General features: G+C 66.3%; 3 protein-coding genes across 16 annotated transcripts; 1 reads left to right on the top strand and 2 right to left on the bottom strand.

Annotated features, from left to right (window-relative positions):
* Positions 1-655: 655 nt before the first annotated feature.
* Positions 656-7,536, bottom strand: CDHR4 (cadherin related family member 4). Of its 13 annotated transcripts, none has more exons than XM_065075012.1 (20): positions 6,913-7,535; positions 6,455-6,546; positions 6,110-6,306; positions 5,876-6,038; positions 5,718-5,803; positions 5,494-5,589; positions 4,887-4,990; positions 4,678-4,814; positions 4,433-4,616; positions 4,198-4,339; positions 3,852-4,023; positions 3,414-3,626; positions 3,195-3,334; positions 2,969-3,113; positions 2,692-2,894; positions 2,465-2,604; positions 2,342-2,370; positions 1,202-1,268; positions 1,073-1,103; positions 656-899 (listed from the first exon to the last, which is right to left on the bottom strand). In XM_065075012.1, exons 1-20 carry the CDS (start codon positions 7,059-7,061, stop codon positions 855-857), a joined length of 2,535 nt encoding a protein of 844 aa, XP_064931084.1. In that variant the 5' UTR covers positions 7,062-7,535; the 3' UTR covers positions 656-854. The 13 variants fall into 13 exon arrangements, 11 of the variants coding, with proteins under 11 accessions (XP_064931084.1, XP_064931081.1, XP_064931085.1 ...); XM_065075009.1 differs by having other exon boundaries at positions 656-927; positions 1,075-1,103; positions 6,913-7,534; XM_065075013.1 differs by having other exon boundaries at positions 2,335-2,370; positions 6,913-7,532.
* A 198-nt stretch (positions 7,537-7,734) lies between these two features.
* INKA1 (inka box actin regulator 1) lies at positions 7,735-10,181 on the top strand. Its single transcript, XM_065075027.1, has 2 exons — positions 7,735-7,902; positions 9,243-10,181. The coding sequence occupies exons 1-2, from the start codon at positions 7,852-7,854 to the stop codon at positions 10,119-10,121; spliced, it is 930 nt and encodes a 309-aa protein (XP_064931099.1). The 5' UTR covers positions 7,735-7,851; the 3' UTR covers positions 10,122-10,181.
* A 102-nt stretch (positions 10,182-10,283) lies between these two features.
* Positions 10,284-18,838, bottom strand: UBA7 (ubiquitin like modifier activating enzyme 7). 2 transcript variants are annotated; one of them, XM_065074988.1, is made up of 24 exons: positions 18,349-18,837; positions 18,080-18,245; positions 17,314-17,448; positions 17,139-17,245; positions 16,869-16,959; positions 16,621-16,762; positions 16,433-16,530; positions 16,174-16,320; positions 15,934-16,092; positions 15,637-15,744; positions 15,475-15,555; positions 15,231-15,386; positions 14,976-15,141; positions 14,703-14,899; positions 14,382-14,446; positions 14,040-14,223; positions 13,850-13,924; positions 13,347-13,533; positions 13,049-13,158; positions 12,849-12,935; positions 12,582-12,773; positions 10,884-10,985; positions 10,704-10,804; positions 10,284-10,461 (listed from the first exon to the last, which is right to left on the bottom strand). In XM_065074988.1, the coding sequence occupies exons 1-24, from the start codon at positions 18,501-18,503 to the stop codon at positions 10,335-10,337; spliced, it is 3,138 nt and encodes a 1,045-aa protein (XP_064931060.1). In that variant the 5' UTR covers positions 18,504-18,837; the 3' UTR covers positions 10,284-10,334. The 2 variants fall into 2 exon arrangements, with proteins under 2 accessions (XP_064931060.1, XP_064931061.1); XM_065074989.1 differs by lacking the exons at positions 13,049-13,158; positions 13,347-13,533 and having other exon boundaries at positions 18,349-18,838.
* Positions 18,839-19,278: the final 440 nt, after the last annotated feature.

Below are 19,278 nucleotides of genomic sequence, written 5' to 3' on the forward strand. Positions count from 1 at the left end.
CCGGTTCCTGCCCTCCTGTCTGCCCGCGTAGCCACCTAATCCCAAAACCCGCCTCCATCCTCTGACCTGCCAGCACTTCATTCCCCGGAGCTGCCGGGAGCATTCCCTGGCGCGCTTCTTTGAAATTCAAATTACCGGTTTGCCACCTTCCCGCGCTCACTGACTTCTTCAAAGCGCTCCCGCCCGTTCGCCGGCCCCTGCTAACTCGCCCGTGCGCGCTAATTCACTTTTCCTCCTAATTAAGAAACCCATCCCCCGCGCTGAACAGCTCGTCCCGCCTGATTGTACCTGGGAGCGCTCGAGCAAGGAAGAGCTTGAGAAGGACATGGGACATGGGGCAAAAGTTTCCCAAAACTGCCTATTATGAAGTTTTCTTGCCCCAGCTCACGTCTCTGCAGAGCGCTGCCCTGGCTGGGTGACATCCAGAGGCTACGGAGACGCTGCTGCGACTGGAGCAGACCCCGCCAAAGCCCTCAGCGCATTTTTTGCAGTGCCAACCCCAGCCCGGGGCCAATGCTCCTGTAACAACCATCCTGGTCCTGGGTTATGCCACCCACATCCCCGACTGGAGCCGACGCTAATGACAGTGACAGCAGGACAGCCACCGGTGGGACTGTCTGCCCACAGCACTCCCTGTGGCAATCACGGCAGTGGGTGCAATCTCTGCCACCATTTATTTGGGCTGTGCTGGCCGGAGTGGTTCAGGGGGTGGCTGCACCCCATGGGCAGTGAGTTCAGCCACAGGGGAGGGATCCCCTCCCTCTCCCAGGCCCAAGGGCTGTGCTGGGTGTCTGCCGGTGCCCGGTGCTCTGCCCGGCATGGCCCACGGGGAGCTGCAGCTCACCAGGAGTCCCTCACTGGGTCAAGCCACTCAGATCCAGCGCCGTGACCCAGTCACGCTGTTGAAGAGATAGTCCCTTCTGGTGCCTGCGGTGGGAGGCAGCACTCAGCCCTTGTCCTGTGGGAGCTGCCCAGGTGTTGCTGCCCTGTGCCCATCCCTCCCATCCCCGAGACCCCTCTGCCCCGAGGGACACAGCCCAAGGCTGCAGGGGCTGTGGGACAGGGCACTCACACGGGTCCTGGGCACGGCCATCGAACTGCCCCTGTGCGGAGGAGAGATAAGTACAGGTGCTGAGTGCCCCAGGGTGCCCACCCATGCCTTGGCAGGGCACCCACCCTCGCTGTTGTGACATACACTCACCGGGCTGCTGGCCTGGGGGTGGCCCTGCTCCTCCTCACTGCCCCTCTGCTCCTCCACATCCCAGGAGCTGTGGAGGTGGCGGGGGGGAACACATTGTCAGTGAAAGCCTCCCAGCCTTGACCCCGAGTGATGCTGCCAGGAGCGGGTCACCAGCAGGGTTTTGCACTGCTGGCTGTGACACATCAAGCCCATCACCCCAAGTGACTTCCACCTACCTGATCATCCCCTTACCCAGTCTGGGTGGCCCTGGGTGCTGAAGGGGATCGCAGTCAGGGCTGTGCTCCCCAAGCACGACTGCCTTTCAGCAATGCTCAAGAGTGGAAGCCAGTCCGACAGCACACCTGCGTGTGTCCCCACGTGCCCGTGCACACCGCTGTTGTGCTTGGAGGACAGTGTGCTGGGGGAAATGCAGCACCAGAGCCCCCCTGCTGCCAGCACTGCCCACGAGGGCTGAGCCCAAGTTTTCTCCCCTTCATGGTCACTACAGCCCTGATGCCACCAAGCAACATGTCCCCAGCCTCACCAATGAACATGGATCCAGCTGTGCACCGCCCTGAGGTGGTTACGCTGCTGCAGGCAGCTGTCATCCTGCCCACAGGCTTGCGTGCCTCCTCCTTACCATGCAGACGCCTGGCACAGGCTGGGCCAGCTCCAGTGCTTCCTCAGGCTCTCCCCTCTGCTACCTCTCACCCCTGGTTCATCCTTTCCAGGGGTGTGCAGCCTGCTCACCTCCTCCCGGGGCACCTTCCCCAGCAAATCAGGGCTCCCCCTTGTGAGCAACGCCCAGCCCTGGCACCAGGACCCAGCCCTGTGACAGGCGGCAGCACTCACGCTGTGCCATCCCACCCTGCCCACCACAGAGCTCCTGCCCCAGCCTAGCCACCGACATGGGTGTCCCCCAGCCAAATCACTGTCTCTGCACCCATGGCTCCCATCAGTGCTGCATCCTCACCCTGGGGCAGAGACCATGCCGCAGTGCAGCAACCCACAGACCACAGCCAAACATGGGGTACGTTAAACACTCCACGTGCTGTGTCTCCCCAGCTGCCTGCAAGGACACTACAGGAGCCTGTGGCAACATGCATGGCTGCCCCTTGCTGCCGATATGACCATCCCAGCCATCCAGCACCCACCTCTTACCCAGGAGCAGCTTGCCAGGGTCTTGATTGCTGCAGGAGGAGCAGAAGGCAGCTGTGAGCCCTTGGCCTTGCTCACTGTGCCATGCTGTGCTATGCCATGCAGTGCCATGGGGCCAGGGCTCACCTGCACAGCAGGTTCCGGGCTGCGCAGCCCAGGGTGGCCAGCAGCAGTGCACCGGAGATGGTCAGCACGGCCACAAACCAGGCCGGCGGGTGCCATGCCGCTTCTGTCCGTGTGATGACCAGTGGCTCCTTCCGCAGTGTCTGCAGAGGTGCGGAGTTGAGGGGACACGCCAGGGTCAGGGGGTCTGAGGGACTGGGAGCACTGCCTGGCCAGCAGGCTCTGCTCACCGTGTGCCAGGGGGTGGTGCTGGGTGGCACTGCGGTGCTCTGGGGGGTGACGTGCACCACCAGTGCCACCACAGTGCTGCGCCGGGGGGCACTGGGGCCACCCCACACCTCCACCAGCAGCACGAAGGTGCGGGGCTCAGCCAGGTCACCAGGGAGGTAGAACAGGGTGTTCCCCTCCAGCCGAAAGTGCCCGTCCTCATTGCCTGGACAAGAAGGTCTGCTCAGGGCCACACAGCAGTGATGGGTTGGGCTGGGCTGTGGCTGGACCGCTGCTCACCTCCAGTGATGGCGTATGCCAGTGTGGCACCATTGGGGCTGGCCTGGCACACTACGCGGGTGACAGGCTGGTGGACACCCACCCCAGCCATGATCCGCAGCTCCTGCACCTCAGGGGTGCACACCGGCACCTGGTCCGGCACAGCCTGCCGAGAGGAGGGGGAAGTGCTATGGCACCCCTGGTGCTCGCACCCACCGTGGTTCACCTGACGGGCTTGCACTTGCACCTGCAGGCGCACAGTCACATCACACAGGCAGCTCCGCCGGTTTGCCGGGTCCAGGTCATTGTGGGTGTCCGTCAGCCGCACCATCAGCCTGTAGCTCTTGTGCCGCTGGGAGTCCAGGGGTCCTACCACACGGATCTCGCCTGTGGGGTGGTATGAGCTGCTGGGCACCTGTGGGTGCCACAGAGAGCAGCGGGGTTGGGGAAGGGGCTTTGCTCTCACCATGTGTGTCAATGGAGAAGGGCTGTGCGGGGCCGGGGCTCCCCTCCAGGCTGTACTCGAGGCTGTCCCGCGGGTAGTCACGATCGGTGCCGGTCACGCGCCCCACGGTGCTGCCGAAAGCTGCCGTCTCCATCACGGTGAAGGTGGCACCATTTGGGCATACCGGTGTGAATTCATTGACGGGTGTCACTGTCACGAGCATGGGCACGCGGGCTGTGTGGCACACAGCGGCTCAGCCGTACTGGCACCACACACTGGGTGGGGTGTACTCCCCCCGGACGGGCTGGGGAACATGGGGACAGTGGCAACACCCTTGGGGTGGGCATCTCAACACCAGCAGCAATGTTTCCTTTACAACCTGCTGGTTTTGGGGTCGGGAAGGGGCTTTTCCCACCTCCCCCATGACCTGCCCTGTCACACCCCTCTGGGGACACTCACTGCTCTGTGGGGGCTGCCCTCCCACCGTCACCACAATGGTGGCTGTGAACTGGAAGCCCATGGTGTCTGCGGCGTCTGAGTCATAGTCCAGGGTGGTGTTGACCTGCCGAGTCAGGACGGGGGTTGTCAGGCAGAGCTGGGCTGTCCCACACAGCCGGGGTGTCCCACAAGGCTGTGCTGGCAGGGGAGCAGGAGGGAGCGAGGCAGAGGAACAGGCAGGCTGAGCGGGGCAGGGAGCCCCGGGGAGCCCTAGCTGAGGACCCAGTGTGACAGCACATGTCAGAGGGTCCCCAAGGTCCTGCTGCCCCCCCGCTGGGTCCTGGCTGCTGCCCGCAGACCCACTCACCTGCAGCTGTGACCCATCCATGCGGAAGCGGGAGCGGGAGGCAGGAGGTCCCTCAAGGGCATAACGCAAGTCCCCCTCAGCTCCAGTGCACCTCAGTGTCACCAGGGTGCTGCCAGGGGACATCGTCTCAGGCACCTGGGACCTGCGGTGGGGTGGCCATCTGCTCAGCTTCTGTCCCCATTGTCCTGGGCACGGTGGAGCACTCCCACACCCTGCTCCCCACCCCAGACCGTACACGACGATGGCTGGGACGCAGCTGGGTGCCCGCTGGTCCGTCCCCTGTACAGTGATGTTCAGTGTGGCAGTGGCATGGTCGGTGGGGTGCAAGGCGTTGTAAGCCCGGACAATGAGGTGTGTGTGGGCCACCTCCAGCTGGTGGGTACTGCGGATCTCGCCTGTCACTGTGGGAGATGGCACAGCTTCACACCAGGCACAGGGTGAGGACGGCGTGGCCCTGGGGGCCCCCATTCCCCCACTCACTCTCATCGATGGTGAAGAGCACAGGTGCCGTGGGAGCCAGGATGGCGTAGCGGACATTGTCACCACTGGCGCGGACCTGCGTGACCAGCTCCAAGGGGCCGGTGCCCTCCGGCACTGTCACAGCCTGCTGCAGCTCACTGTGGCACAGACAGGCAGGGTGGCATGGCCGGGTGCCACCAGCACTCCCAGCCCAGCCCAGCCCCACTCACAGGAATGTGACACGGGGACGGCGCGATGGCAGCACTTCCACTCTCACAGCCCCACTACAGTTGTGCCCATGGTGGTCCATCACCTCAATCTCCAGCCTGAACGTCTGTGAAGCAGCGCCAGGGCAGCTGTGGGACAGCCCCGAGTGGCACCAGAGACAGGGTTTGGGATGGAGGTAGAGGTACGGATTGGCATCAGGATGGGGACAGGGATGAGAGAGACAGGTAGGGATGGGGAGGAGGATAATAATAGGGACAGGTACAGGAACAGGGATGGGATGGGGACAGGTACACAGACAGGAAAGGCAATGGGGACAGGGACAAGTATGTGGCTTGGAGCAGGGACAGGAATGGAGATGAGGATGAGGACGAGCTGGAGATAGGACTGGGAATCGGAATAGAAACAGGGATAAGGATTGAGACAGGACCCAAGATGCAGAAGGAGGTGGAGCTGGGGACAGAGACAGGGCTGGAGCACTCCCAGGGCTGGGACAAGCCAGGAGGCAGGCAGGAGGAGCGGGATGGGAATTGCTGTGGGCAGTGCCAGTGAGGTGCTGAGCCCAGTCAGGCTGAGAGGTGGTTGTGAGAACCCGGGGATGCTGCTGCCCACCTGGATGTCCTTGCTAGGGTCAAAGCCGCTTGCAGGCGCCAGCACCAGGCCCCGGCGGGTGAGCATGAGTGGCGTGTCATGGTTTCGGAGCCTGAACTGCAGTGAGATGGGCAGTGAGAGGAGGGTGGGAACCCCTGTGCCCTCCTACACATCCAGGGACCTGCTGTCCCCAAGGCTGCTCTTGGTTGTGGGGGCTTTGGGCCACTGGGGCAGCCATCACTCACCGTCAGTCCACCAAGTGGCTGGGGCAGCACCGCGTACAGAGGTGTCCAGGGCGCCACGTCCGCCAGCACCCGTACCACATCTCCCTCTGTGGCACAGAACAGCCATGAGAGCCCAGTGCCAGCTGGCATCCGTGGCCCCTGCCGCCCCCTGCTCCTACCTACGCTGGCGAAAGGGGTGTCACAGCGCAGTGCCTGGTCTGCTGTCACCCGGACAAAGAGCTGCTTTTCCACCTCCTCCTCACCGGGACAGGCAGCCCACAGGGTCAGGGTGTACTGGTTCACCTGGCGGGCATCGAGCTCTGCACCAGCACGCAGTGTCACCTGCCACAGGGACAGAGAGCTCAGCGGGATGCTGGCAGGCTCCTGCCCTGCTCCCCATCCCCCAGCCGCACCTCTGCCCAAAATGTGGTGGTGGCTACAGGGTCAGCGCTGATAGCGATGGGGTTGAAGGGGTGGCCAGGGTCAATGCCATGCAGGGTGACGTTGGGGCTGCTGCTCACGTTGCTGCAGGACACGTTCACCTTGGCCACAAGGGTGCCCGGTGCCACATCCTCATTCAGGGCCACCACACGTGGCAGGTCAGGCAGGTCTGGCAGGAGACCCCGAGGACCGGCCTCACACCCAGCTAGTGCCACTGATGGCTTGCCTGGCTGTGCTTAGGGAGTCCTCCTCCTGCACCTCTGCAAGCACAGGTCTCCCTGCCAGGTGCAGTGGGGCCCAGGGCACCCCGCTCTTACCTGTTGCTCTGACAAAAGTCCCTGGAAAGAGAAGAGAGTCACCCCAGGTTGCCAGGTCCCAGCAATACCCTGAGGAGGTCTCAGAGATGGCCCTGTGAAGCTCCAGAGATGCTCCATTAATGCCTGGATATGCCCCCAAGATGGCCCACTAATGCCCTGTGAAGCTCCAGAGATGCTCCATTAATGCCTGGATATGCCCCCAAGATGGCCCACTACCTTGAGGTGGTGCCTCAAGGATGCCACAGCGATGCCCTGAGGACACCAGCAATGCCCTGGCCATAACCCAGCGATGTCCCTTCCCTGCCTGAACCCAGCCAGGCAGCTGCCAGCCCCTCTGCCCACCCCAGGCTCAGCCTCAGGTACAGGGGGGCAACTGGGGGAGGCCCATCCCCTCTCCCCCTTCCTCAGTCCCCCACTCAGGGTCTGGCAAGGAGTGCCCCCGACCCTGAAGTACCTACCTGGGGCATAGAGGAGAAGGAGAAGGAAAAGGAGGAGGAGGAAGATGAGGCGTCTGTGCATGCCCATGGCTTGCTGGCTGTTTGGGACAAGCTGGTGCCCGTTGCCAGGGGTGCTGGGCACCACCCCGACCCAGCGTCACACCGGTCATCTGTGGCTGCCAGCCCAGCCCTAAGGCAGGGACAGGGCATGGCTCCGGTGTCCCCAGCTCCTGCACACATCCACTCACAGCCCCTCACCACCCCCTCAGTGCCAGCCCCAGCCGGTGCAGGGCAGGAGGGCAGTGATGCTCCGTGGGGTTTTGCTGCCTCACCACACTCAGGAACCGGGAGAATTAGCTGGGAGGTAATTTTTGGCCGTGTTCTCCTTCATTTGCAAACCAGAGCCTTTTGTCCTGGAATTCCTATTAATTGTTATTAGCTCCCAATTAGTAGGCGCTGTCAGAGCACGGCCCCTGTGGCCGGGGTCACCTTTCCCTCCTACAGCACCCAAACTCGTTTTGGCAGCGCGGTGCCCGCGAGTGCCTCCACCGGGACCTTTTAACGGGGTTACTTCCTGCGCGCCCAGGGACCCCCGGTGTTCGCGGGTGCTGCCAACCGGGGCACCGGGTGCTGCCCTCCCCGACCGCTGCCCCGGGTCCCGCCCCTCCCGGCGGTGCCCGGTTCCGTGGTGCCCGGCGGTGCCCGTGGGCCGGTGGTGCCCGGCGCGGGGCCCCGCGGCGGCGGGGCGGGGTGGGGCGGGGCCCCGGGGCGGCGGTGCCGGTGCCGGTGCGGGCCGGGCTCACGTTACGGCGGCCCCATTGGCTGCGGCGGGGTGGGGCGGTGCCGCCCAGGCAGCGCCGGGAGGCGGCGGGCACGGCCGGGCGCTGCGCCGCGCTCCGCTGCTGCTGCTCCGCCACCGGCACCGGCACCGGCGGGACCGGGAGCGGGGCCGGGCCGGGCATGCACAGCGCCCGCCCGGACGCCGTCCCGGGCCAGCTCGGCGCCGAACGGGTGAGTGTCGCCGCGGGCACCGAGAGGGGACGGGGGCACCCTGCCTGCGCCCCGCCGCACCGCCCGGGCTTCGCTGTGATGTCAGGGCGCTCCCAATGACATCAGCGCAGTGACATCACGCACACGGCCAAGGCGGCACGGGGGACGTGGGCGTCCGGTGGGACACGGGTGGCAGTGGGGACACGGGTGATGGTGGAGATGTGGGTGGCCATAGGACACGGGTGTCCAGCCATCAGGGTGCCAGCAGCACCACCACCCCGGAGCTGCCACCCGCCTGGACTGCCCCAAGGGGACCAGAGGTGACAGGGTGGCCCAGCCGGCTCCCCTGGCCCTGCCACACGCCTACTCAGCTCCCCGCAGCCGGGTGTGCCGGCGTCCCCGGCCAGAGCCGGGACAAGGCAGCTTGAAGCCGTGGCACATCGCCAGCAGGGCTGGCTGAGAGGGTCCTGGCTGGCGGGAAGGGGGACGGAGACTGGGATGGGGACAGGAACAGGACAGGGACAGGGTGCTGCCTGGCCAGCAGCTCTGTTGGGGCCAGCTGGAGTGGGCTGCTGTAAGAGGCCGGGGGGAGCAAACCCTCCTGCTCGTTCATCTTCCCGTGGCTCCAGCACGGAAAGGAAAGCGGACGTAACTCTCTGCTTTTGGGTTCAGACAATAGGAATTCAAGAGCAAGGAGCGGCCCAGCTGTGGGAGCCAGCCGCCCCTTCCAGCGCCCGCCTGGCCGCATTCCCTTCAGCCCCATCTCCCCCACCGCCCTGCGCTCCCTGGTGTTTTGGGGGGCCCCAGCCCTGGGTGCAGGCCTGGCTGCACCCTGACGTCACCTAGGGTGTCCCCAGCTGGAGGGCACAGGGTGGGTGCAGTGGCCCTGCCAAGGCGTGGGGGGAGTGCCCCACCCCATCACTTGTGGGTGCCCTGGGGTTGCAGCCAGCCCTGTGCCACCAAGCAGGGTCCTGCTGACAGGGTGTCCCGGCTGCCATCCCACTAGGGCAAGGGGGAAATGAGGGGCCAGCGGGGGGCAGCGGGATGCCCAGCTCCTACGTGCCGTGGCCCTGTGTCATTTCCCGCAGGCACAGCCAGGGCTGGGTGCCTGCTTGCTCACCCGACATGCTGCTGCACGCCGGCCGGCTCCACGCAGGAGCCGCGGGAAAGCGGGGCCCGGGGCTGTGGGCAAGCTGGGACCTGCGCCCCACTCCCTGCACCCTGCTGCACACCCGGCCCCGTGAGCCAAGCCCCCCCAAGCCGGGACTGGGAGGTGCAGGGTGCCAGGGGGGTGGGATTGGGATTTGGTGTGCTGGCTGGGGGAGCAGGGACGGCTGCACTGACTTGTCCTTTCTCCCCAGCGGTGCCGGCAGGAGGCGGGGGCGGCACTGCGGGCGCACATGCCCGGCACGCGGCAGGCGCCACACCAGCCGGGAGGGGCACCGGGGCCGGCCCCCCGCCCCCCGTGCCCCCCACGCCCCAGTTCAGCGGCGGACTCAGCCTGCAGCCTGGAGCCGGGGGGCGAGGAGGAGGAGAGGGGCTGCCCGGCTGCCCGCTCTCCCCCAGCCAGCGAGCGCAGTCTGGAGTTTGACTCAGGGTACTCGGAGGCATCGGGGGGCACATGGCGGGAGGAGGAGGTGCCCGTGCGGCGCCGGCACCCACCGCCCTGCCAGCGGGCACACCGGCTCTCTGCTGGCCCCGCCGCCCCACCACCCGCACCCACCCGCCGTGCCCGCCCCAAATCCACGTCGGACGCCTGCCTGGAGCAGTGGCGGTCGCTGGAGCCGGCTGACACACAGGACTGGACTGTGGCACTGCTGTCGCAGAGCCGGAACCGGCAGCCCCTGGTGCTGGGTGACAACTGCTTCGCTGACTTGGTGGAGAACTGGATGGACTTGCCTGAGGTGGGTGCTGAACCCCGGCGCCGAACCCCCGCCGAGCCCTCCCGCCGCCTGGCCAAGCCCCCCGCCTTCCTGCTCAGTCTCTCAGGCAATGTACGCCGTAAGCTGGCCAACATGGCCCGGCCCCGGGGTGCTGAGGGTGCCCGGCCGGCGGGCCGTGAAGCCACCAAGCGTTTCTCCTGCCCGCTGGGGCTTGGGGGGCAGCCCAAGGGCACCTGCTTCCACCAGTCCCACAGCAACATTGCCCAGCTGGCCACAGACTTCCACCGCTTCACCGCCCTCATGAACAGCCGCAGCCGCCAGCCCATCATCTGTAATGATGTTATCGGCTACATTTAGCCCTTCCCACCGTTGCCTGCACCCTCGTCCGCTGTAAATAAACCCCAGTTTTTTACGGTACGGGCAGAGCAATGGTTACTGGGGTGGTGGCATCTGCCTGCACCCTGACTCCAGGCAGGGGCAGGCAGGGTTTTTTTGTGATGAGAGCCAATGCACCAGAGCTCATCCTGCAGCTTTTATTGCACAGGCTTGGGGGGTGCTGGCCCCCCCCACTCAGGGTAGGAAGCAGAGGAGAGGGGGACGGGCATCTTCAGCCTCAGCATCCTCTCCCTCACACACATAGTACAGCTCCAGCTCCCGCTGCGGTGGCTGCCCAGCATCCTCCAGGTTCTCTGATAACCTGTAGCAGGGAAAAGGGGTTTTGAGGATGCTGGTTTATCCCCGCAGCGTCCCCCCGCTGGGGGGACGCAAGGCTCGGCAGCAAGGGGCCGGGCAGGGGTCCCGCCACGGGAAATGCTGCCGGCAGGATGTTTATCCAGCAGCCGGCTGGGAGCTGCGCTGCAGCTGGAATGGCTCAGGATGGAGCGAAAGGGGTCTGGCAGCCCCCCAGGGCAGGATTAGGCCCCAGAGCCATGGACCTACCTCTGCGCCCGCTGTTGGGCCCGTGTCTCCTCGTCCTCCTCCCTGTCATAGAGCACGGTGTGGCCGCGCAGTAGCGTGGTCACAGTCCAGCCGTGTGTCCTCTGCAAGTGGTGGGTGTCAGGATCCGGCCCCACACCCCCTCAGAGTGACCCATCTGAGTACTGCTCGTGCAGGTCTCACCTGCAGCCAGTCCAGCACCTCCTGCACCGTCATCTCCTGCCCGTCTGTGCCAACCGCCTGCATCTCCAGCCGGTCCCAGCAGCTCCACTCCCGCCCACCGTACTGCAAGGGAAAGCGTAGGGTAGCAGCTGGCACTGGCACCCCATACCCTGGCTGCCCGGCCCCATGGGGCAGGGACTGGCAAGGCACGAGGGCTGGGGTACAGCAGGGCAGGCAAAGGGACCAGCCTGGGGACAGGGGGGACTGCAACCACAATGGGGAGCACAGCCATCCCCACAGCACGGCAGGGGCCAGAGTTGGCGTGGGGCCGGCGCTGCCCCCAGCCCCAGGCCAGGAAGGGCACACAAAGGACCATTGAAGCGCTGCCCAGTCCCGCACAATCGCCTCTTCTCACACCGGTGGCCCCCGACCTCAGCTCCGGCCCGAGGGGGCTAGCAAGGCGCCGACCTCGGGGCTGAGTGCTGGATGCGGCCCCGCGCCGTCTGGCACGGCCGCCCGGCCATCTGCCCTCGCCGCAGGCAGCGCCAGCCCCGCGCAGGAAGGGGCATTCGCACCTGGCCACCCTCCCCTCTTGCCTTCTGCTGCCTTCTCACCTCCTGCCTCCTGCTGCCTGCACTGATCCCACCGGGTGGAAAGGGCTTAACCCCATCCTCACCGCGGCGGCTACAGAGGGAACGCCACTGCCCGTCCCAGCGCCCTGGAAAGCGCATCCCTCAGGCTGAGGCTGCCACCAAGGCAGGCTCCCCAGCCCCTCATGGGACCACAGGTCATGCCAAGTGAGCCTGGGGGACATGTGCTCCCACTGCGGCCGAGCGGCTGGGCACGAAACGTTGTACCAGGCATCCTCACTGTGGAACATATAGGTGCCAGGCGCTGCGGCGGGGACCCGAGGGCACGGCCAGCCCCAGCAGCACCCTCCACCCAAGGATGGTGCCAACATGGGGGCACCATGGCCAGGACAGCACAGGGCTCGGGAGCCTGTGGGATGTGAGGGGGCTGTGGGGTGGCCGGGCAGCCCGAAGCGGTGCCGGAGCCCGGCCAGGCGGTGGAGGCGCTTCCCTCCCCCTCTTCCTGCCCCTGGCCCTGGGCCCCTCGGGCCAATCTGGTTCCAATCGGCGTTTCCTGCCACGCCGGAAGGGCTGCCTCGCCTCGCACGCCATAAACCCCCAGACAAAGGGGCCTCTATCGCCCAGACAGTCCCAATCTGGACCTGCCCCCACCCGCTCTCCCTCCCCAGCAGTATGGCTGCAGCCTGGCCCCCCACCACTGGGACCCCCGGCCCCGCTCCCCCCAGGGCGGCCCTTCCCGGCCCGGTGCCAGCTGCTCTCCGGCTGCTGCAGCTGGTTTCCATAAGCCAGATGTGTGCGGCTGCCGCGGCCCTGTCCCGTGGCCATGGGGCTCGCTGTGGGGCCCGCCATGGGGTGGTAGGGCTGCCTCAGCCCCACAGGCACCCCAGAGCACCCCAGTTGGGCCCAAAGCTGGGGCCAGTGGGACAGCGGCAGCTGCTCGGTGCTGGGGGCTGGCTGCAGGAAGGAGCCGGTTCCTTGCTGCCCGGTGGCATGCCCAGCCCACTGCAGCACACTTCCCTGCTCCTTAGTCCCCCTGACATCACCCCACAGCAGCTGCCACTGGGGGCTGGAGCACCCTGAGACCCCTGGGCACCCCCCACCTGCCCTGCCCTGGGTGAGAGGGTCCTACCCAGTAGGTGGGGGGTGGCAGGGGCTGAATGCGGAGCAGCAGGCAGTCAGACAGGCTCAAGTTGCTGTTGCGGTAGCAGCTGAGGTCCCGGCATGCCCACACCAGCTTGTAGATCTCCAGGCACGCCAGTCCTGCCACGGCCGCTGTAGTGGTGATGATGGCAGGCACGATCCGCCCGGCAATGCGCTTGCTCTGAGGACAGGAGGGATGTCACCGGCTGCCCCACATGGAGTGAGGACCCGTGACCCCCCAGTCTGCCCCTCTCACCGTCAGCCAGTCAGCGGGGGTGATGCCGTAGTTCTCTGCACGCAGGTTAGATGCTGCCGTAATAAAGTTCACATGGATGTCGTTGTCCTACAGAGAAAAGTTTGGGGACATTAGCGTCTCACTGGGACATTGGTGTCCCACATGGACTGGCAGCCACCAACCCCTGGAGCTGACTGGGCCCAACTGCCTGGCCCTGATACCTTCTCAAAGTGGATGGGCTCCATCAGGGGCACTTGCGCCTCCTCACCCCCTACCAGCTCCTGTCTCTGCTGTGCCAGGTCCTGGGTGAGCTCCGCCAGCCGCTCACAGTCTGGGGGCACAGGGATGGTACCCCTGCACTGTGGGGAGCACGGGCCCAGAGAGCACGCTGCCCCCACTCTGGGTCCAGGTCCTCCTGGGTGCTGGGGCAGGACCAGCACCACAGCCCCACTGCCAACGGGCTGGACCTGGGGACCCAGGGATGTGACTCGGGGGACCCAGGGACATGAGAAGCCTCACCCGCAGGCTCCTTCGCCTCCTCCTGCTCCTCTGCAAGGGGGATCTGGAGCCCTTCCTGGGGCATGAAGGGTGGCAGGACCACACTGCGGAGGATGGTCTGGGCAGCTGCCCAGTCGCTACATGGTGGCACTTTGTATACTTGGGCAAAGAGGTGGGCAGCAGCCAGGATGTACTCCAGGTGGGTGTCCTGCGGGGCAGAGCGGGCGCCATGGGACACAGGGTCACAAGCTCACGTGAGCAAAGGCTGCCTGTACTGCCATGAGCGGGCAGAGCAGCCTGGCTTTGCCCCGAGGTGGGGATGGAGGTGCCTCTTCTCCTCCAGCCACAAGAGCACGTGTGCGCTGTTCCCAGCAGTGCCCTTGTTGACCAGGGGACATGGACAGACTGGCAGCCCTAGACAGGCTGTGACGATCTGGCATCCCCTGTACCCTGGCACAGGCTCAGCTCTCCCCCTGCTCGCACTGTCCCTGCTGGGGGACCCCACAGCTCTCCTCTGCACTCACATTTTCAGGGTTGAATGTCAGTGGATGGGGACAGCTCCTGTCCCCCGCCCAGAAGGGGACACCCGGGCTGGTTTCCTGGCACAGGGAAGAGCAGAGTCAGGCTCACGTATGTGTCCCCCTGGCTGAGGCGGGTTGGCCATCATAGGGGACAAGGTGCAGGGGGTACTAGCCCCATGGGTGCTGGGCTCACGTGCTCCGGGGGGAAGTTGTGCAGCAGCTGAGCGATGGCATCGTGGTAGCGGCTCTGCCAGCGCCGGCGCGCCCAGCGCACGCAGTCCCGCCAGTCGCGTGGCCGCTCCCGCAGGCTGCTCTGCACTTGCTCCAGGACCTCCAGGGCCTTCCCTGCCGGCAGCTGCTCCAAGAAAGTTGGGTCTCTGCAAAACCAGGCACTGCCGCTGCTGCTCACCTGAGCCATCCCACGGATGCCCTGGGTGGGATGCGGTGGTCTGTCCCTCTCTCCCCAGCCCAGGCAGGCAGCACCCCAACAGGGCTGGCAGGTCTTTCCCAGCACTGCTTCCCCAAGCCCACTCACTCCATGAATCGGTTGACGTGCTCTGCTGGCAGCTGGAAGAGCCCCTCAAACTCATCCCGGGCCCACTGCAGAGAAGGAGCAGGGGTTGAGCACTGGGACCTCCCCTCCTTGTGCCTCCTGGGACCTCTAGCCCAAGCACAGGGGGAGGGAAAAGCTGTGCTGGGGCCAGGACCAGCAGCAGAGCTTGGGCTGCCAGCAGGAAGCAGCTGGGGCCATATCCTGCCCGTGGTTGACCGCCTGGACACGGCCGGAGGGGGAAATGGGAAAGGAAGACAGAGGTGCCGGGGCTTCCTTGCTGGGTGCCGACGCAGCACAGCCTACCTGCAGCGTGTGCTGGATGGTGCGGGGGAAGTACCGCAGGGTGCAGAGGGGGAAGGTGCCATCCCTGGCAGTGCCAGCTGGCTCCAGCGGCTTGGTCAGGGGGGGCACCATGACCAGCACATTCCCCCGTGGCCCCTCCGTGCCCGAGTCCAGCAGCGGTGTGCGGCAGCGGAGGCAGCGGCTCTCCAAATAGGCACCTGCAGGGAGCCAGGGGTGCTGGGGAGCTGGGGTCATATCCTGGGGCTCGGCCCAATTCCTCTACCCAGCACTCACGGGCCTCCAGCGTGTCCAGAGCACTGGCAACTCCATCCAGGCGCTGGAAGAAGTCATCCCCGTAGAGCAGCTCGGTGGCAGGTCCCACCTGGTTCTGGTGAGCTGTCACCCTGACGTCGGGGTTCATGCGCCGCATGGCCGCAGCAGCCACTGCTGACTTCGGCTTCTGCCAGGGCAAAGGGGATGGTCAGGTCTCCCCCACCCCACAGCCCCGGGGAGCCCCCAGGACAGCCAAGGTGCCTTGCGGCATCTCACCGATATATCTGCTGAACGGTAGAGGAGCTGCCGATGGAGGTTGGAGAGGGCGACGGTGTCCATGTCGGTGATGGTGAGGTTGCCCCCCTGCCCTGCTGCCATCCCCATCATGGCAAAGTTTTTCAGCAGCTCGCAGCCAATGGCACCAGCTCCCACCTGCCGGGGCAGAGCCACTGCAGCTCCCTGCGCGCTGGCCAGCCGCTCTGCAGCCCATCCCAGCACCACAGCACCCAGCCCAGCTCACCACTAAGTACTTCTGGTGGCCCAGCTGCTCCTGGAAGGCGGCCCCAAAGACAGCGATCTGGCCATCATAGCGAGAGCCCCTCTGCCAGGACAGAGGAACCGCATAACTGCGGGAGTCCGCAGCACCCCTGGCACCCAGGAGGGGCTCGGCCCGTGCTCTCACCGGGGCGCAGTCCTTCTCCGTCACCCGCGCAGCCCCCTCCAGCGCCAGGCACTCCAGGGCGTCGAAGTACAACCACTGGTCCAGGGGCAGGAACTTGCCGGTGATGGCCTGGAGCAAACGGGATCTGTCGGCTCTGAGGCCAGCGGGGTCCCCCTGTTCTCCAGCCCAGCGCTGCTGCCCGGCCCGGCGTCCCCAGGCATGCAGCAAGTGCCCTCTCGTGGTCACCAAACGCCATTGGACAGCCGAGCAGAGTGTGACCAGCGGGACCTCAGAGCCGGGCACTCCCATCCCGCTCACCTTCAGCACCTCCTGGGCGGCCATGGCCCCGACTACGGCGGCCACGGGGCACAGGTCCCCCGCGCTCACACTGGCAAAGGCTCGCACGATGTCCTCGTCCAGGGGACCCTGCTGTGCTCCCAGGCTCTGCGCCAGCTCCAGCACCCGCTCAGCGTCAGCCTGTGGGCAGAGGTGTGAGGGCAGCCATGGGCAGGGTGGCAAGGGGCTGGAGAGGCCACGCAGGGCAGGATGGGGACTCACCGGTGCCCTGGGCCGGGGCAGGTGTCCTTGCTCCTTGCGGAAAGCATGCAGGGCCCGGAAGGCAGCGTGCAGGCTGCGGCTGCGCAGCAGCTCCTCGGGATTTGCCACCTGGATCTTGGGCTCTTCTAGCGCCTGGCGCAGGGGCTCCTGCCGGCACAGCACCAGGGCTTGGGTGAGTGTTCACCCGGGGCCAGGGCATGGCACAGCACAGCACTGCCGCAGCCTGGGCAGCAGCACTGTGGGGCTATGGGGGACTTACGTAGGAGTGCACCTCAGGCAGCCGAACCTGTGAGACCAAGCCACCACAGCGGTAGGGCGAGAAGGAGCTGGTGTCACCGATCTCCAGCCTGAAGCCATCTAGGGACAAGAGAGAGACAGATGTCACGGTCACTGCTAAGGACCCAAGAAGTTCCCTGACCTTGGGCCAGGGCAGCCAGGGCAGCTCACCCAGCACACGCACGGGGATGGGGTCCTGGCCATTCAGCTCCGTCATCCCCTCCACACCAGAAAATGTCACGAGGTCACCATCACAGAAGAGGTGGGTGTGGTTGTCCTCTGTCCCCATACACGTTACCACACCTGGGTTGCCCTGAGGAGGGGAAGGGACATGAGGGCAGGGGACTGGACCTGGGTGGCATGAAGGCACCGGAGGAAGGAGCGGCATTTTAAGGAGCCTGCTGAGGCTGTTCTCCTACCTGGGAGATGTGCTGCACGGCAGCATGCTCTGGGTCCCCTTCTGCTGGGTCGTTAACGATGAAGCACTCCCCAAAGTCACAGAACAGCTGCCTGCAGAGGACCGATGGGGGTTTCCTGGAGGAGCCGCCTCGCCAAGCTGGCAGAGCGCTGGCAGGTCCTGTCCCAGCCCCACCAGCAGGATGGGGACACGGGCTGCAGAGCAGGGCTGTGGGCTCTGAGGACAAAGTGAGCCAGAGCCACAGGAGGACCCGACGGCAGAGACCCCTTACCCTGCTAGCCCCTTGGTGTCAGCCACGATGAAGTAGATGCCCTGGTCATGGCAGAAGTCCCCGACGTGGAGCTGCTCCTCCAGCGGGGACTCAGTCAGCACCACCACCTGCATCAGGGTTGTCAGCAAGGTACCACCATCCTGGGGGGCCCTGCGGTGTGGGGGCACAGGCTCACCTGGAAGGAGGCGAGGAAAGCCTCTGACAGCTCTCCCGTGTGAGCTGCCACTGTCACACGGGGGTTCAGCTCGGCCAGGGCCCGCTGGGATGCCTCTGCACGGTTCTGGCCAACATCACTCTCTCCCAGAAGGAACTGTAGGGTGGGCACATAGCAGGGCACCCCATGGATTTGCAGTGCTGCTCACCACAGTGGGGTGCTCCACGGGGCCCTGCCTGCACTGGTGGGGGACCCTCTGCTGAGGACCATACCCATGACATAGGATACTCCATAGGCCCTATCTGGGACAATGAGGGGCATCATGGGTGACACCCATGACAGGGACCTCACATTCCACATTCACACACTTCCAGGACCCCCAAGCTGCACCCATTACTGGGAGCCACCCACCCCGTACCCATACCTGCAATAGGGATCTCCCAGCTGCACCCACACATATTACTGTGACCTCCACCCACACCCATACCTGGTACTGGGACCTCCACCTGTACCCATCAGTGGGTCCCCTACCTGTACCCATTATGGTGACCCCCACCCATACCTGTACCCATTACTAGGACCACCACCCACACCTGTACCCATTAGTGGGAGCTCTGCCTGTACCCATACCCATCACCAGGACCCATGTCTGTACCCTCACCCGTAGTTGCACCTACTACTGGCATCCCCACTTACACCTGTTACCGAGATCCTCACCTGTACCTGTTATGGGGACCCCGCCCGCCCCCGTGCCTATAGCCAGGACCCCGCCCGCCCCCGCCGGTACCTGCTGCCCGCGGTCTGCGGTGCAGGCGACGCCACGATCGTGCAGGACGACGCGCCCGGTCCCCGCCAGTACCAGCGCCGCCGCCACCTGCGCTCCCGTCCCGCGCAGCCCCGACACCAGCACGGCCGCCCCGGCCAGCCGCCGCGCCCCGCCGCCCAGCACGTACCTGCGGGGCAGGGGCCGTCAGCGGGGTCCGCCCCACTCCGTCCCGCTCCCGGTCCCTGTCCCTGTCCCGGTATCAGCCCCGGTCCCGGCCCGACCCCACTCACAGCTGCCGCGAGTACAGCCCCTCCTCGCTGCTGCCCGCCATGGCGGCCCCGCCCACCGCGCAGGCCCCGCCCCCAGCCCGCCCCGGGCAGCGCTCACTGCTCAGGCCCCGCCCCCGCCCGCCCTCGCCCCGCAGGCCCCGCTCCCGGGTAGCCATGGCGGCGGTGGCGGGCTGGCAGGCGCCGTGGCGGGCGCTGGGCGCGCTGGGCCGGGAGCTGGCGGCCGAGTGGGCGGCGCAGGACGTGCGGGCCGCGCTGTGCCAACTGCTGCTGCTCTGGCTGGGCCTCAGCCTGCTGGGCGTCCGCCTGGCCTGGCGCGCCTACGGCGGCGCGGTGGCCGCGCTCTGCTACCGGACGGGCCCAGCCGCCCGCCGATCCCCCGACACCGGCCTGGGCCCCGCCACCGCCTCCGGGCCCGGCCCCGCGCCCGCCCGGCCCCGCGCACACTCCCTGTCCCCCGCCGGCCCGGCCGGACGCAACGGCGCCGCCGAGCGGCACTGCCCGCCCCGGTGAGTCCCGACCGCGACCGGGCCCGCGACCGCAACCCCCGCGGCCCCGCCTGCCCCGCTGCGGCCCCCCCCGCGCCCCCCTGCACCAGCACACCCGGCAAATGCCGTCCCCGCTGCACCCCCAGACGGTACAGCCCAGAGAGCGCCCTGCCATCTGCCCCCACCCCAGAACAGCCCAGCGAAAACCCTCCCAACAGCACACCCAAACCAGTGCACCCCAGTGAGTGCTCCGCTGACCAGTATGCCCCAGCGAGCATCCTCCTGGTTACACCCCCAGACCAGTACAGCCCAGTGAGCGCCCTCCCATCCGTGCCCCCAACCAGTACGCCCCAGTAAGTGCTGCCCCAGTGCTGCCTAGCCCACGTAGGCAGGCAGGTACCCTCCCCCTGTGTCGGGGTGCCATACTGGGGTGCCATGCCAGCAT

Source organism: Columba livia, chromosome 10, assembly GCF_036013475.1.
Source record: "Columba livia isolate bColLiv1 breed racing homer chromosome 10, bColLiv1.pat.W.v2, whole genome shotgun sequence".
Taxonomy (NCBI): Eukaryota; Metazoa; Chordata; class Aves; order Columbiformes; family Columbidae; genus Columba; species Columba livia.